Genomic DNA, 16285 nt, shown 5'->3' with positions numbered 1-16285 from the left:
CTGGCGGTAAAATTCCATCTGCCGTACGGTGCTGCCATCTCTGGGACGTATTGACAATGAACGCGGCCTCATTTTGAAACAATGTGCATGTTTCTATCTCTTTTCAGTCCGGAGAAAAAAATCGGAGGCCTTAGATCTTGAATGCACCTCGTACTTCGCAGGAAAGTACTAAGACAGTACTGGTATCGAGAACTGGGGTTGGAGGGCCGTAATGGTCACGTAAATAAAGATCCATTACAAGGGGTAAACGCGATAGTGGAAACCCGCGCTGGAAGCGGCCTTTGCGGCGCGTCCAGGCGTCCTGTTGGCAGGGGTCGGCGACACGGCAGGTTGCGGGAGGAGGCTGCCGCGCGTTTGCCTAGGAATGCGAGCACCGCCGCCGCGGTCAGTGTCGCGGGGAGGGAGAAAGGAAGGCCGGCGGCCAGGCCCGTCCCGGTATATAAGCTGGTGGGGCAGTCGGCGAGGCACAGTCGCCCACCCTCCACTGTCAACATGCGCGCTCCGGCTCTCCTGTTGGTGAGTTACGCCCACCGCTGCTACGACGATCTAGCGTGTACTCACGCCCTACCTGAGACCTTAGCACCTGAACCATGCAATATCCTCATTACATTGTCCACCCCGGTAGCTGAGTGGTCAGCGTGACAGACTGTCAATCCTAAGGCCCGAGTTCGATTCCCGGCTGGGTCGGAGATTTTCTCCGCTCAGGGACTGGGTGTTGTGTTGTCCTAATCATCATCATTTCATCCCCATCGACGCGCAGGTCGCCGAAGTCGCGTCAGATCGAAAGACCTGCACCAGGCGAACGGTCTACCCGACGGGAGGCCCTAGCCACATGACATTTCCATTTCCATTGTGTGTGTGTGTGTGTGTGTGTGTGTGTATGTTTGTATGTTGACAGTGCTCTGCAATACAATCACTGACAGCTCTGTAAGAGACTCTGTGGCTGGTTCAAAATGGTTCAAATGGCTGTGAGCACTGTGGGACTTAACTTCTGAGGTCATCAGTTCCCTAGAACCCAGAACTACTGAAACCTAACTAACCTAAGTATGAAGCTGAAGGTTGTCCAGTGTCAGCAAACAAGGAAGATGCCTGAATCTCATTGGGGCCATGTAAAGTAGGGGGGGGGGAGGGGAAGGGAGGGGTTCTACAGGGGTCTGTTCAATGTCCATTGTTTCTCTTGTTATGTATCAATTATCTGCCACTAAACGTGGCATATTACACACAAAAAGATATTCTCCTTGTAGGTGACACTAGTTTTACTGTGAAAGACGTGGAACGTAATGTAAATGATGTAGCTAACAGGGTAGTCGGTATACTCTGGCATAGAGTTCAAGCAACACGGAATGGCTCTGAGCACTATGGGACTTAACATCTGAGGTCATCAGTCCCCTAGACTTAGAACTACTTAAACCTAAAAACATCACACACCTGCGACCTTACCAGCAGCGCGGTTCTCGACTGAGAAGCGGCTAGAACCGCTCGGCCACAGCGGCCGGCAGGAATGTGGAGCCTTGGCGACTCGAGTGTTGTGGCTATCAGCGCTAGGTTTCTCGATTGGAGAATTATTGCACGAACAGCCCCATCGAGACGGTCCCACAGACACTCGGTTGAATTTAAATCCGAGGAGTTTGGTGGCCAGGGGAGTACAGCAAACTTATCCTGGTGCTCTTCCAACCACACACGTACACTCTGAACTGTGTGACACGTTGCATTCTTCTTCTGGTAGGTGTCATCGTGCCTAGGAAAAACAAACAGCATGTAGGGGTGGACATGGTCCCCAAAGATAGATGCATACTCGTGTTGAGTCACTGTGTCTTCCATAACGACGAGATTACCGAGGGAATGCCAAGAAAACGGTCGCCCAGGGCATATAGCTATCTCCTCCAATCTGAACCCTTTGCTTTCAGACGTTCAAGCCATGCACGCCAACAGCCTTCTGTCCAATGGAGCATAAAATGTGATTCATCTGGCTTGGCTCAAATGGCTCTGAGCACTATGCGACTTAACTTCTGAGGTCATCAGTCGCCTAGAACTTAGAACTAATTAAACCTAACTAACCTAAGGACATCAGACACATCCATGGCCGAGGCAGGATTCGAACCTGCGACCATAGCGGTCGCGCGGTTCCGGACTGAAGCGCCTAGAACCGCTCGGCCACACCGGCCGGCTGTACATGCAGGTTGATCAGTGGTACTTTAATATGTACCCAATTCAATGTGTTGTTTGTTTCTTCTCTGTGTCTAACAGTCTCCCTGTAAACACATCACTTAATTATTTGCTACATGATATTCTCTGCACGGTCGCAACTGCACTGCCCAGGGGAAAATAAACGCTAATGGCTTGTTTGAGCTGTGCATACTTGGAGGAACTAGCCAACCTAAAAAGATAATACTTGTAATAGCTATAATTATTAGTCCGTAAATGAAGTAAACACTGATGTGGAGTTGGCCAGTACACTGTTCTCAGTCATCAGTAGAAATATTTGCACTTATATCCCTAACAACCTGTATATTTCTTCATGAGAGTCATTTATTGACGTTATCGGCTCATTCATAAGAAACTGCAACATTAATTTTGTTAACACTGCACGGAGTGAGATTCTGGTTGTATTTTCTTTGAGTCAGAGGCCACATTGTTGCACGAAAGTCTCTAGTCCGATGCCTCGTGCCGCCAACGTTTTTTTCTGCTATGGTCCGCTCTGAGAAGATATTTGATCGAGGAGTAGACATTAATGGTCGGAAGAGTTGAGTACTGATGACAAGTCCCCCCAAGGGCTGCTATTTTATGGCTAAATGGCTCTGAGCGCTATGGGACTCAACTGCTGAGGTTATTAGTCCCCTAGAACTTAGAACTAGTTAAACCTAACTAACCTAAGGACATCACAAACATCCATGCCCGAGGCAGGATTCGAACCTGCGACCGTAGCGGTCTTGCGGTTCCAGACTGCAGCGCCTTTAACCGCACGGCCACTTCGGCCGGCTGCTATTTTATGACATCATTCAATGCAGTCGTTTAGTGAACAGAATAGGAGTTTATCGAATATCGGACCAGATTTGTGACTCGATTCAAGCATTCCTACAAAAAAAAAATTAGTACCAAACAATGGAAAATCCAGGATGGAATGAAACAATATTATGAAAAGGAAGGTTGCTACTCACAATATAGCGGAGATTCTTGAGTCGCAGGTAGGCACAACAAAAAAAACTGTCACAAATAAAGCTTTCGGCCAATCAGGCCTTCGTCAACAATAGACGACACACACACACACACACACACACACACACACAAAAACACACAAGCAAACGCAGCTCACGCACACAAAACTGAAGTCTCAGGCAACTGAAGTGTCATTTCAGTTGCCTGAGACAGCACACGTGTGTGTGAGTTGCGTTTGTGTGTGTGTGTCGTCTATTGTTGACGAAGGCCTGATTGACCAGAAGCTTTATTTGTGACAGTTTTTTTGTTGTGCCTCAACATCTCCGCTGTATGGTGAGTAGCAACTTTCAATTCCATAATATTGTTAGAAATTAATACCCTTATTTCTAACCAGACAAGCTCAGTAGGTGTGAAGGTAATTTTGGTATAATGATAGAACCTGAAGAAATAAGTAAAAATTTGTGCCACTGGGCGGAACTGAACCTGCTTACTAGGAAGATGTGTTAGCCATTTCACAACCACAGTATATAGGTAAAAATAGCATTGGACTAGCCTAGTCCAATGCCCTCCCTAACACGGACTTCAGCTCACGCCTTCACCCTGATTTCCGCTTCTTAAATCGTCAGTATTGCTGACGCTCTCCGATATTGACACAAATTTAATTTCTTCAGCTTCTATCATTATTGTAGATAAAGCTGAAACTCATATGCCTGAAAGAAGATTTAACTATGCAATGTTTGGAGTATCCCAAGCGAGTGTTATAGGAACATTACTGTTTACAATATATATAAATGCTCTTACGCATAACATCTGTAGCCATATGGGGCTTTTTGCAGGATGCAAACCCAGAAGACTGTCACGAAATGCAGAATGATCTCAGAGGTTCGATGATTGGTGCAGGGACTGGCATGTGACCTTAAACGGAAATAAATGCAACATGTTGCTCGTAAATAGACTAAAAGTCCTATTTTTGTTTGATGACGGTATTCGTGAAAAAGCTCTGGAAACGATATTGACCACCAAATACCTAGCAATGGAATGACGACATAAAACAAATAGTAGGCAAAGCAGATACAAAGCTGAAATTCATTGGCACAATCTCAAGGAAATGTAGTTCATCCACGAAAGAAGAGACCTAGAAAACACTTATTCGATCGATTCTTGGGTATTGTCCATGAGTTCATATGGTTCAAATGGCTCTGAGCACTATGGGACTTATCATCTGAGGTCATCAGTCCCCTGGAACTTAGAACTACTTAAACCTAACTAACCTAAGGGCAGCACACATATCCATGCCCGAGGCAGGATTCGAACCTGCGACCGTAGCAGTCACGCGGTTCCGGACTGAAGTGCCTAGAACCGCTCGGCCACCGCGGCCGGGATTGTCCATGAGTCTGGAACGCTTACGAAGTATGATTAACGCAAGAGAGAGAGAGAGAGAGAGAGAGAGAGACAGAGAGAGAGAGAGAGAGAGACAAAGAGAGAGAAGATTTAATGTAGAGTGGTGCGTTTCGTCATTCATCACAAGATGGCTTAGTAAATACGTGGGCTCCACGGAGACACTCAACAGACTTCACTGGCAGACTATGCAAGAGATACGTTGAGCATCACACAGAGCTTTAATATTGAAATTTCGGGAGCTTACGTTTCAAGAAGAGTCGGGCACAACATTACTTCCTCCCACATGTCTCCCACGAAATGACCACGACCAGAAAATCAGAGAGATTAGAGCAAGTGCAGAAGGTTATAGACACTCATTCTTCCCACGCCCCAAGGGTGAATGGAAGAGAGTATAAGGATAATCATAATGGTACCAAAAACGTGTGTGAGATCTTGTGGGACTTAACTGCTAAGGTCATCAGTCCCTAAGCTTACACACTACTTAACCTAAATTATCCTAAGGACAAAAACACACACGCATGCCCGAGGGAGGACTCGAACCTCCGCCGGGACCAGCCGCACAGTCCACGACTGCAGCACCTCTGACCGATCGGCTAATCCCGCGCGGCCTGATGGTATCACAGGTACCATCCGCTGCATATCGTACGATGACTCGCGTAGTACACACGCAGACGTAGATGTAAGTAGACCCGTATCTACACTTTCCAGTCACGTTAATGTGACCGCTTGTCAAACATCTGAATAACCACCTTCTGCAGAGCAGAACTGCTGCGATACGTGCAGGAAGAGAATCAGTGACGTTCTAGAAGTTATCGACAGGGATGTGAGCCATGCCGATTTCAGTGCCGTGCCCAGCTGCCCTAGATTTCTCGTTTTGACGATCCATGGTGTGAACAGCCCGAGGAAGTGGTCCCACAGATTCTCGATTCGGTTTAAATTCGAGGAGTTTGGTGGCGAGGGGAGTGCGGTAAACTCGTCCGTTGCTCTTTGAACCAATCACGCACACTGTGAGACGTTGTACTGTCCATCGTGCCGAGGAAAAAAAATCTGCACATACGGGTGTAAATGGTCCCCAAGGATAGATGCATACTTGTGTTCATCCATTATGCCTTCCAGAATGATGAGACCACCCTGGAAACATTCCCCAGACCATAACGTTCCCTCACTCCAGCCTGGATCCTTCCGACGATTGTTGCAAGGTATTAGCTTTGAATCCTGTTGTTGTTGTTGTTGTGGTCTTCAGTCCTGAGACTGGTTTGATGCAGCTCTCCATGCTACTCTATCCTGTGCAAGCTTCTTCATCTCCCAGTACTTACTGCAACCTACATCCTTCTCAATCTGCTTAGTGTATTCATCTCTTGGTCTCCCTCTACGATTTTTACCCACCACGCTGCCCTCCAATACTAAATTGGTGATCCCTTGATGCCTCAGAACATGTCCTACCAACCGATCCCTTCTTCTGGTCAAGTTGTGCCACAAACTTCTCTTCTCCCCAATCCTATTCAATACGTCCTCATTAGTTATGTGATCTACCCATCTAATCTTCAGCATTCTTCTGTAGCACCACATTTCGAAAGCTTCTATTCTCTTCTTGTCCAAACTATTTATCGTCCATGTTTCACTTCCATACATGGCTACACTCCATACAAATACTTTCAGACTTTGAATCCTATAGAGCATAAAACGTGATTCATCTGAAAAAAAAAACACCTGTCAGCACTTTGTGGACGTCCAGTTGCGATATTGGCATGTAAATTCGAGCCTACGTCGCCGATGAATAGCAGTCATCATGTATGAATCCATGGTTTCGCGGCGATATGAATTAATAAAATTATCTCGGGCTTCCAGCCGCGTCAGGTGGTTAAAATCCCACGAGCTTTCGACCGAGCTCTCCTCACTCATTGTCAAGTGCTACGTCAGTCTTATCACTTGACAATGACTCAGGAGAGCTCGGTCGAAAGCTCGTGGGATTTTAACCACCTGACGCGGCTGGAAGCCCGAGAAAATTTTATTAACAGTCAGCATATGTGTATGATCCAGGCTCCCGCTGCAGGAGCCCTTAAGCAGCAATGTCCGCTGAAAGGTCCTCGAGGAGACACTGTTGGTATTCCTTTGAATCATCTAGGCGATTAGTTGCTCAACAATTGCACGTCTATTCGCTCGTATTCGTCTCTACATCCGCCGTTCACCCCTGTCGTCTATGCCCCATGGGGCTATTTTGCCACGCCCGGTATACTTTTACTGCTGTGGCATCTGAGCAGTTTACAGACTTAGCCGTTTAGAAAATGCTTCCACCCTTCGCCTGGAAGCCAATGGTCTGCCAATGGTCTGCCCGTCTGGACGTCAGATAAATCGCTCCGTTTCCACGTTAGTACAGCGACTGCACTGCTTTCCGCGCCTCTTCGACACGCTCTACATATCATCCTCTGCTAGTGTTGACACCAGCCATCTGTAAGCGATTCTTGCACCTTGACATCGAACGTAGGCGGTGGTCACATTGACGTGACTGGACTGTGTATGTTCCGCAGGCTAACCTACGGTGTGTGCTCAAGGCAATAAGGGATTAAGTACTGCTAGATTCGTGGGAGATGAATCTACAGGAACCGTTTACCTGCGAGATTTCCAGGAGAATATCAGTGTGCTGCACGCATAAATGGAAAGTCAGGTATTCACTGGTTCAAATGGCTCTGAGCACTATTAGACTTAACTTCTGAGGTCAACAGTTCCCTAGAACTTAGAACTACTTAAACCTAACTAACCTAAGGACATCACACACACCCGTGCCCGAGGCAGGATTCGAACCTGTAACCGTAGCGGTCGCGCGGTTGCAGACTGTAGCGCCTAGAACCGGTCAGTCAACGCGGCCGGATAGTATTCGCTGGGAATGGAGCTATGTGCATTTGCAGACTAACGCCTGTACTTTTACGTCATCAGTCTTTCAATTTAACTTGCGACATAAAATCAGATAGGAAGCCTGTGACCCCTACTTGAATACCGGGAACGTTATATCACCAGTTTTTTGCCTTTTTATTTGCGCACTATAGTCACATCCCATCATCAGAATTTCAGGTCCGCCTGCTTCGCTGAGTGGTAACGTGTTCGCCTACCACGCAAGCGCGCCCGGGTTCGATTCCCGGCCGGGTTGGAGATTTTCTCCGCTCGGGGACTGGGTGTTGTGTTGTCATCATCATTTCATCCTCATCACCGGCGCGCAAGTCGCCCAAAGTGGGGTCGAATGAAATAAGACTTGCACTTGGTGACGGAACTTCCCCGAATAGAGGCCTCCCGGCCAACGATGCCATACGCTCATTTCCATTTTTTATCGGAATTTCAGATAAAAGAACTTAATACAAATGATTTTGGTCTTAACAGTGGTGCACCAAAGTTAAAACAGAAGTCCTTTGATACGCTAATCTGTACCAACAAGAAGAGATCCCCAGCCTTTTTGAAACCATCTATACTGTTAAATAGGTTAAGATCCCAGGTATCACACAATGCAGCCATTCATCCTGCTGGGCCCACATTTGCAAGTAATAAACGAAAAATGCAGAAGATTAGATGGGTAGATCACATCACTAATGAGGAGGTGTTGAATAGGATTGGGGAGAAAAGGAGTTTGTGGCACAACTTGACTAGAAGAAGGGATCGGTTTGTAGGCATGTTCTGAGGCATCAAGGGATCACCAGTTTAGTATTGGAGGGCAGCGTGGAGGGTAAAAATCGTAGAGGGAGACCAAGAGATGAATACACTAAGCAGATTCCGAAGGATGTAGGCTGCAGTACGTACTGGGAGATGAAGAAGCTTGCACAGGATAGAGTAGCACGGAGAGCTGCATCAAACCAGTCTCAGGACTGAAGACCACAACAACAACAAACGAAAAATCTTCAGAATTTTGCGTGATGCTCAATAGGCTTTAAAAAGTCGTTCTAAGATACTGTGACACGTGGAATTCATTGTGTATCAGGACTGCAAGTTATTGAAAACAAGCAAAATATTAATTATGTAACTTTACTTTTTCGAAGTGGTAATTAAAACTTTGACTACCCTTCGTATTAATGGATGCCTTATCCCAGTGTCATGGCCCTTCTTGTGACTATGCTTTTCCGCTTTTAATTACTCTATCACTTTGGACTCTTTCAGTGAACTTAATTGTTAATAACCTTTACGAAGGTTCTAGGCGTGTTTTATGTAGGTTCAATGCTATTGTTTCGTGTAAAATACAGAAACAAAGGTGCAAGAGCTCCACTTTTGATGTTTATCGGTAGCTGGTGGTGGTTAGTGTTTAACGTCCCGTCGACAACGAGGTTATTAGAGACGGAGCGCAAGCTCGGGTTAGGGAAGGATTGGGAAGGAAATCGGCCGTGCCCTTTCAAGGGAACCATCCCGGCATTTGCCTGAAACGATTTAGGGAAATCACGGAAAACCTAAATCAGGATGGCCGGAGACGGGATTGAACCGTCGTCCTCCCAAATGCGAGTCCAGTGTGCTAACCACTGCGCCACCTCGCTCGGTTTATCGGTAGCTATGGGAACAAAGAATTTGCAAAATAATTCGTCCTAATTTTGTTTTATGTTTGAGGCGAATGAAGTGGCGGTCAAGTTGAAGAAGCAATTGGCTGAGTTTGAAAGTAGAATGAGTGGTTCTTTAGTCGAAGACGTGGCTCAAATATAAAGTAGACTTGAACAAGTTTTCTTCAAATTCCCAGTCTATCGGATTATTTCATGTCAGTCACCTTGAGCACGTATTATGCTAATCATTTCATGTCTGGATACACAGTACACTCAACAACTTGAGCAAACTGTTTTGTATTTTACAGTCTTTTTTTTTTGCACTACAATATTTTCCCTCTGCAGCTTCAGCCTGTAGTACGTTAATTTTCTCGATGCCTTATCAGATAAACTAAAATGCACCTTCTTGTGTAAAAAGTTTTTCATGGGCATCGGTCCTGTCCTATTCTTCCTCGTACCATTTTACATAGTACGTTCTCCTTCTAATTTTTAACATCTTTCTATAGTACAACATTTCAATTTCTTCCGGTTTCACCACTTCCAGTTTTCCTAATACACACGTTTCACTCCCAAAGAAAACTGTGCTCCAAGAAATTTCCCTCCTTAATACAAGCAAGAATTTGGCGCCGGTTTTGATGTTTAAAAAGTCGTTCTTTTCCTTTCAACTGATTTCTAACACTTTTCTCTCTGACTAATTTTTAATCTATATCGGGACCAATAACTTCAACAGTTAATTGTTATACACTACACTACGGGCTGACACTACGGGCTGACTGCCACTGACTGTTCGCATTGTAATTCCTGTAGAGAGATTGCTTTATCATTGTCCAGCATAATTATTAGTATTCCGTAATAAAAAGAAAAGCTGTTGTTAAAGCTTTCCCGCTCTAGAATAAATATGTAAGAGCCATAACACGTTTTAGGATATAAAACTCAGTCAGACGTGAGATAATCATCCAGAGTCCATTGTAAAGTTCTTTAACAACGCAGGGAAACAAGAATGTACGGCACTAACGAGATCCAGATAATTTATCACATGACAAACGGGTTGACCAATAGGGAAAAGGTCAGATTCCCCACCCACGGCAGATTTCTTGGGACGGAGAGAACAGTTAAACGTCCTCTAGATCTCGCTTCCTTCCTCACAAGTGGTTGCTGGGCGTGTTTGAACAATGCGGCTCGCTGTTTCTTTTCCCGTAAGTACATTACGATGCAGTCTTTCGTAATACATCTGTAATGATTGTTTCAAGGTCGGCAACATCTTACTCAGCTGTCGAGACGGCGATAAACGTGGTAATACATGCGATGATGTTGATAGCATGCCGTAATAGCTTCTCTGTGCGTGGGAGGGCCTCTTCTGTCAGTTTCCTTGTAGGCTGTTGGACGTGAAAGTAATATATTTGAGGAAGGGGGTTGTTTATGGATCATATTTTTTTGCAGATGGTTTATTCAGTTTTTCTGTAAGTGAGGTACAACGTGTGCGTGCTATGTCGGTAAGAAGTTTTAAGAATGGGTTAGTTATACTGGGAAAAATGTTATTATATTTGTATCCGTGACAAGAATAATGGAATATTTTAAAATTTCATTGATGAAGATAAGGTATACAAACAAGTGTACTAATCTACTGATTACGTAGGTAGCCGCGATTAGTAATGCTATGAAAATTCGGAAAATTTGTTTTACTTAGTTAGGAACCAGAAGACAATTTAAAATAAACCAATAAGAAGCTACTCTAAAAAGTTTTTAACAAACGAAATAATGAATAGAACTTATGTCCTGGAGACTTACCAGAAATTCTGAATATAAAATCTACGATCTCTTCAAATATTGCTTGAATAATAACATTAACGAATGAAGTTAAAGTATAGACCGAATACATAACCAATAAATTTCAGTTAGAATGTTGATCTGTAGTCATTAAGGATGACGAACCAAGCCGGTCTCATTAAAAGATGAAGTCGAATAGGATGAGTTTTAATACTATTATATTAGTAATTACGATACCCACGCTTCACTGGTGAATAGTTAGTGACGTTGAGTTATAATGTACCTTAAAACTTCAATACTGGCTCCGAATGTACAATAATTGTCACTTACTCGTAAGTATTAACACGATAAACTGTGCAATGAAACAAGAGTATCTAAATGATTCGTTGTTACTCGCCTACTTTGACCTGTGGCCTCTGAATTTGGGGAACAAAATGATGTAGATAGTACAGTAGCACATAAAAATTGCAGGATATTTAAAAATTTAATTGGAAAATAAATGATTTTCCTTTTTTCCTGTGGCGATGGATTGTTCTGTCACAAAACAGGGTAGCCTATTGTATGTCTGTATATTTAGCACGATACCTGGTTACGTATGGACCGCTTAAACGTTTAGTGTCGGAAGCGAGACCATGTCTACAGTTGTGTAACGACTAGTCAATTGGCGGCAATGGAAATAGTACAGTGAAAAGGATGGATCCTGATGCTGACGGACAGCATTCTTAAGCCTTCCATAGACACATAAAATGCAACCACACTTAATGTCTCCATTTAGGGGCTGAAACCACTGAGACAGTATCTAAATGCCTTTTCTCTGTTCTGACACTAGTTGTGGACCCAAGGTGTGAAGATACAACCCAGATGATTGAAGCTTATGTGCAGCTAGCTTTCCTCAGGGGGCCAACTTGTTATTGAGAGAATTGATGTTTGACGGAGGCTTCGTCGGGAATCACGTGTAGAAATTAATGCGAATGTCACCCGTTAGGTGATATGAAGGCCAGATAAAGATTATCAACTGCGAGTGAACGGTGAAGAACTTAATTTTATTAATAGTTGACACAACCACTCAAACTGTTTGCAATCCCACGAAGAAATGAATCTGTATATAGGTGTAACTCTCAAATTTGTACTACCTTATGATGAAATGTTGTCTCTTGAAAGGAGTTTCAAATTTTAATGTCTACTTCGTCTTTATTGCTGTTCTTCTGCACTTACTCTATTAGACTGAAATCGTATTCCTTCTTTATTTCATCTGGATTTTTATCGATCCGTTAAGCTTTTTTTTCCAACTTGGTCTCCATTTTATTACTACTAAAATTTGTAAAGGAGGTGACCTTCAGCACTTATGTATTTAAAAAAGGGTCATGTTTCAGAACTGCTGATAAAATATATCTTTATTACTGGTTCGATCATATGACTATCATCTGGCATTTTAAATTATGTACATTACCTAGTATGAGCAAACTGTTATTGTGCCGTCAAATCAAATGAAAACTACTCTTCGTTAGTGCTGCCAACAATAATAAGTATTGCCATTGTTAATTAATATTCTGAGGTTTCTGACGAGATCTAACAGCTTTATTTGTCACTACAGTGAGATCGTTGATATATGGGCTGCTGTATATAATTTCATCGTATCTGATGGTACTAGTATGTTCGCAACTGGCAGTTAATTAAGAATTATCCATCAGCATCATTTGATGATTCTGAATTATGATTTTTTTCAATTTATTACTTATTTCATCAGTATTTGTTGTGATCTATTCTCCAATAGGTTTTCGAACTTCTGCAAACTGTCCTCAGTTTTAGAGAGTAGCTTTGCAATTTTAATTCGCCCCTTAAATCAACATTCCTTATTAGATATATCAATTCTAAAAATTAATCTGTCTGTCTTGTTATTCATGTCAGTTACATAGAAGTTATTGCTTAGAGCGTTAAATATTAATGTACTTCTGTTTCTTCGTTGGGCTTCTGGACATAAAACAAGTAAGGTTATGATATCCCAAGTTATGACTTAAAGTGGGCCGTTTTCTTAAAGTTAGTTGATACATGAGAGGCTAAACTGCATTAGTAGCTGGGTAAAACTATAAGGAATAATGGCATGACCATGAAACACTAATTAAAAAGCTGAAGAGATAATGGAAAGGTAATATGAACAATTACAAATGCAGGTTTTTTTAAGGAATGTCTGGTAAGAATTTCTGGGACAACCGGTATGCACGCCGGAAAATTAAATCTCCTTCTCTGTATATCTATGGCGAGTACAGAGTAGCACGCGTTCTAGAGCCATTGATTCACCTGCTATAACCTTGCATAGTTCAGATGAGAAACACAGAGTCAAGCGTAAAGAGTTCAAATAACTGATACTGGGTTACAAAGTGGCTCACCAGGAGCGGTGAGTTACAGTTAGAGCAGAGATGTTCGTGGTCACCGCTTAACAGAAGACGATGGTTGAGATGACAGTATCTTGTATGTAGTCTGCATGAGGTATGACGGAAATACTAATTAAATTAAATACTTGGACAAATTATTAATTTTAATTTTAATAATCAACACTCTCAGTTGCACCGTTTACCTAGAATTATACTAGGTTTCAGTCGGGATAACACAAGCTTCTTCAGAATAACAGTAACTACAAATCCTTAAATTATCGTCAGACTGTAAAAACATATCTGAAACTGTCTCGGCTCAGACAAGTTTTTACAGTCTGACGATAATTTATGCATTTGTATTTCTAGCTTGACGATGCCCACTATGGACAAACGGTAGTTTTATTCTGAAGAAGGTTGTGTTATCCCGACTGAAACCTAGGTTAATTCTAGGTTAACGGTGCAACTGAGGCTGTTGATTATTAATATTAAATTTAATATTTATACAGTTGCTGACAGGGCCGCGAAAAGTTGAAGATATTTAACTTAGACAAATCACAGATTTTATAAGGTAACCGTGACTCTGTGAGTACAGAGGAACTTGCGAGGACATGCTGAAGAGGTGCCATGTGTTAGCTCTCTCTTCAGTTGAAAATCTTTTTGTCTTAAATTTGTGGTAAGTTCTGTGGGACCAAACTGCTGAGGTCATCGGTCCCTAAACTTACACACTACTTAATATAACTTAGACCAACTTACGCTAAGGACAACACACACACACACCCATGCCCGAGGGAGGACTCAAATCTCCGACGGGGCCCTCTTCAGTTGAAACCACTGCACTGTTAGGATTTGATATGACACGAGGAACAGGTAGAGTATCGTAGTGTTCCAACGAGCAGAAGACGGACCAGCATAATGTCTTAACGCTCTACACTAAAATAGTGTCTAACAACAAGTATTTATGTAGAAACACGACGATTCATCGGTTCTGTATCTTGGCACTTCGGATTTGTGTGCAGTGTCTCTTTTCTTGGCTCCTTTTATTATTTACAATAGCATATACCCATCAAACTGCGTGCAGGTTGCCCTGTCGTGCGCCGTGGCCGCCGTTTCGGCGGAGCCCGGCTTCCTCGGGGCCGCCGCCCCGGCGCTCGTCGCCGCCGCCCCCGCCGCCCCCGCCGCCGTCCGAGTGACAGTGCCCACGGCCGCCGTCATCCCGCCGTCCATCTCGACCCAGTACCACGCCCAAGACGAGCTCGGCGGCTACGCGTACGGCTACAACGGCGGCCCCTCTGCCAAGCAGGAGGTGCGCACGCCCGACGGCGTCGTGGCCGGCGCCTACTCCTACGTGGACGCCAACAACATCGTCCAGAGCGCCCAGTACGCCTCCGACCCCGTAAACGGCTTCCGTGTGGCCGCCACCAACCTGCCGGTCGGCCCCGCCGCCCCCGCCGTGGTAGCCGCACCCGCTCCCGTCGTCGCTGCTCACGCCGGCCCCGCTGCCGCCCCCGCAGTACTCGCCGCCGCCCCCGCCGTCGTCGCAGCCGCTCCAGCTTCCGCTGCCGCCGCTGCCGCCGCACACCTCGTGGCCAAGGCACACCTGCTGGGCCGCAAGAAGAGAGGAATCTTCGGAGCGCCCGTGGCGTACGCCGCCCACGCCCCCGCCGTCGTCGCCGCCCCCGCTGTCGTCGCCGCCTCCCCCGGGTCCACAGTGGTCACAGTGCCCGGCACCAGCGCATATTCCTTCAGCACCGCCTCTCTCCACCCGCCGCAGGTAGTCCCCGCTAGTCCTCAGACTGCCGTGGCAGCCGCTGTCGCTATCGACCCTCACCTCGCGGCCAAGGCGCACCTGCTGGGCCGCAGGAAGCGCAGCCCCGGCTATCTGGGAGCCGCAGGGCTGGTGGCTGCCGCCCCCGTCGCCCACGCCGCCCCCCTCGCCTACGCCGCCCCAGCCGCGGCCGTCGTCCCGGCCGGCCCCGTCGTCGCCACCGCCCCCGGCTCCACCACCATCACGAACCCGCCCTTCCGTAGCTTCTCTTACGCGGCCGCCGCCGGCCACCCTGCTCAGGTGGTACCTGCAGGTCCTGCCGTGGCGTACGCTGCCGCCGCTCCGGCCGTCGTTGCCGGCCCGGCTCTGCCCGTTGCCCCGGCTGTGGCAGCCGCCCCCGCTGTGGCCGTCGCCAACGCAGCTGCGGCTGCACACGCCGCCAATGCAGCTGCAGCTGTGAACGCCGCCAACGCCGCCAACGCTGCCAACGCCGCCCACGCCGCCGCAGCTGCACGTGCCGCCAATGCCGCTGCAGCTGTGAACGCTGCCAACGCCGTCAACGCCGCCAATGCCGCTGCAGCTGTGAACGCTGCCAACGCCGCCGCAGCTGCTAACGCCGCCGCAGCTGCCAACGCCGCCGCCGCAGCTGCCGCCCCCGCAGTGGTGGCTGCACACGCCCCCGCTGTCGTCGCTGCTCACGCCGCGGCTCCCGCCCCCGCCGCCGCCGCCGTCCTTCCAGTGACGGCCTCCAGCCAGTATCGCGTCCAGGACGGACTCGGCCAGTACACCTACGGCTACGCCGACAGTAATTCTGTCAAGACGGAGAGCCGCGCCGTCGACGGCTCGACTGTCGGTGGCTACTCCTACGTTGACGGGCACGGCCTGGTGCAGAGCGTCAAGTACCACGCCGACACCCTGGGCTTCAGGGTTGCAGCCACCAATCTGCCAGTAGGACACGCTTAAACCGCCGTCGACGATTATCAATAACTATGTTACCCCGCTTTATAAGTTATATTAACTTCGAGACGCCAAACATTGCTCTGTGTAAATACTTTTCCTTCTGTACTTTTCAATAAAAACACATTGATTGTTTGCTCTCACAGAAAACATGTCTTTTACCTTGTCTTAACCTGTTAAATGGGTCAGCTGAGTGGTCAGGGTGACGGGGTGCCGTCCTACGGGCTCGGGTTCGATTCCCGGCTGGGTCTGGGATTTTCTCTGCTTAGAGACTGGATGTTGTGCTATCTTCATCATCATTACATCCCCATCCGGCGCGCAGGTCGCCCAATGTGGCGTCGAATGTAATAAGACCTGCA

At 46.3% G+C, this 16285-nt stretch overlaps 1 protein-coding gene across 1 annotated transcript; it reads left to right on the top strand.

The window, feature by feature from the left end:
* Positions 1 to 464: 464 nt before the first annotated feature.
* On the top strand, positions 465 to 16076 carry LOC126177054 (ice-structuring glycoprotein-like). Its single transcript, XM_049924289.1, has 2 exons — positions 465 to 516; positions 14283 to 16076. The coding sequence occupies exons 1-2, from the start codon at positions 493 to 495 to the stop codon at positions 15930 to 15932; spliced, it is 1674 nt and encodes a 557-aa protein (XP_049780246.1). The 5' UTR covers positions 465 to 492; the 3' UTR covers positions 15933 to 16076.
* Positions 16077 to 16285: the final 209 nt, after the last annotated feature.

The sequence above is a fragment of the Schistocerca cancellata genome, chromosome 3 (genome assembly GCF_023864275.1).
Source record: "Schistocerca cancellata isolate TAMUIC-IGC-003103 chromosome 3, iqSchCanc2.1, whole genome shotgun sequence".
Lineage (NCBI taxonomy): Eukaryota > Metazoa > Arthropoda > Insecta > Orthoptera > Acrididae > Schistocerca > Schistocerca cancellata.
Note: the sequence above shows the minus strand (reverse complement) of the source record. Positions and strands in the feature narration are given on the sequence as shown.

What these genes read in the sequence shown, in the direction of transcription:
- LOC126177054 (XM_049924289.1), top strand. Translation starts at nt 493, where the DNA reads ATGCGCGCTCCGGCTCTCCTGTTG. An exon ending in GCGCTCCGGCTCTCCTGTTG is followed by an intron (nt 517 to 14,282) that starts GTGAGTTACGCC and finishes AACTGCGTGCAG; the next exon opens with GTTGCCCTGTCGTGCGCCGT.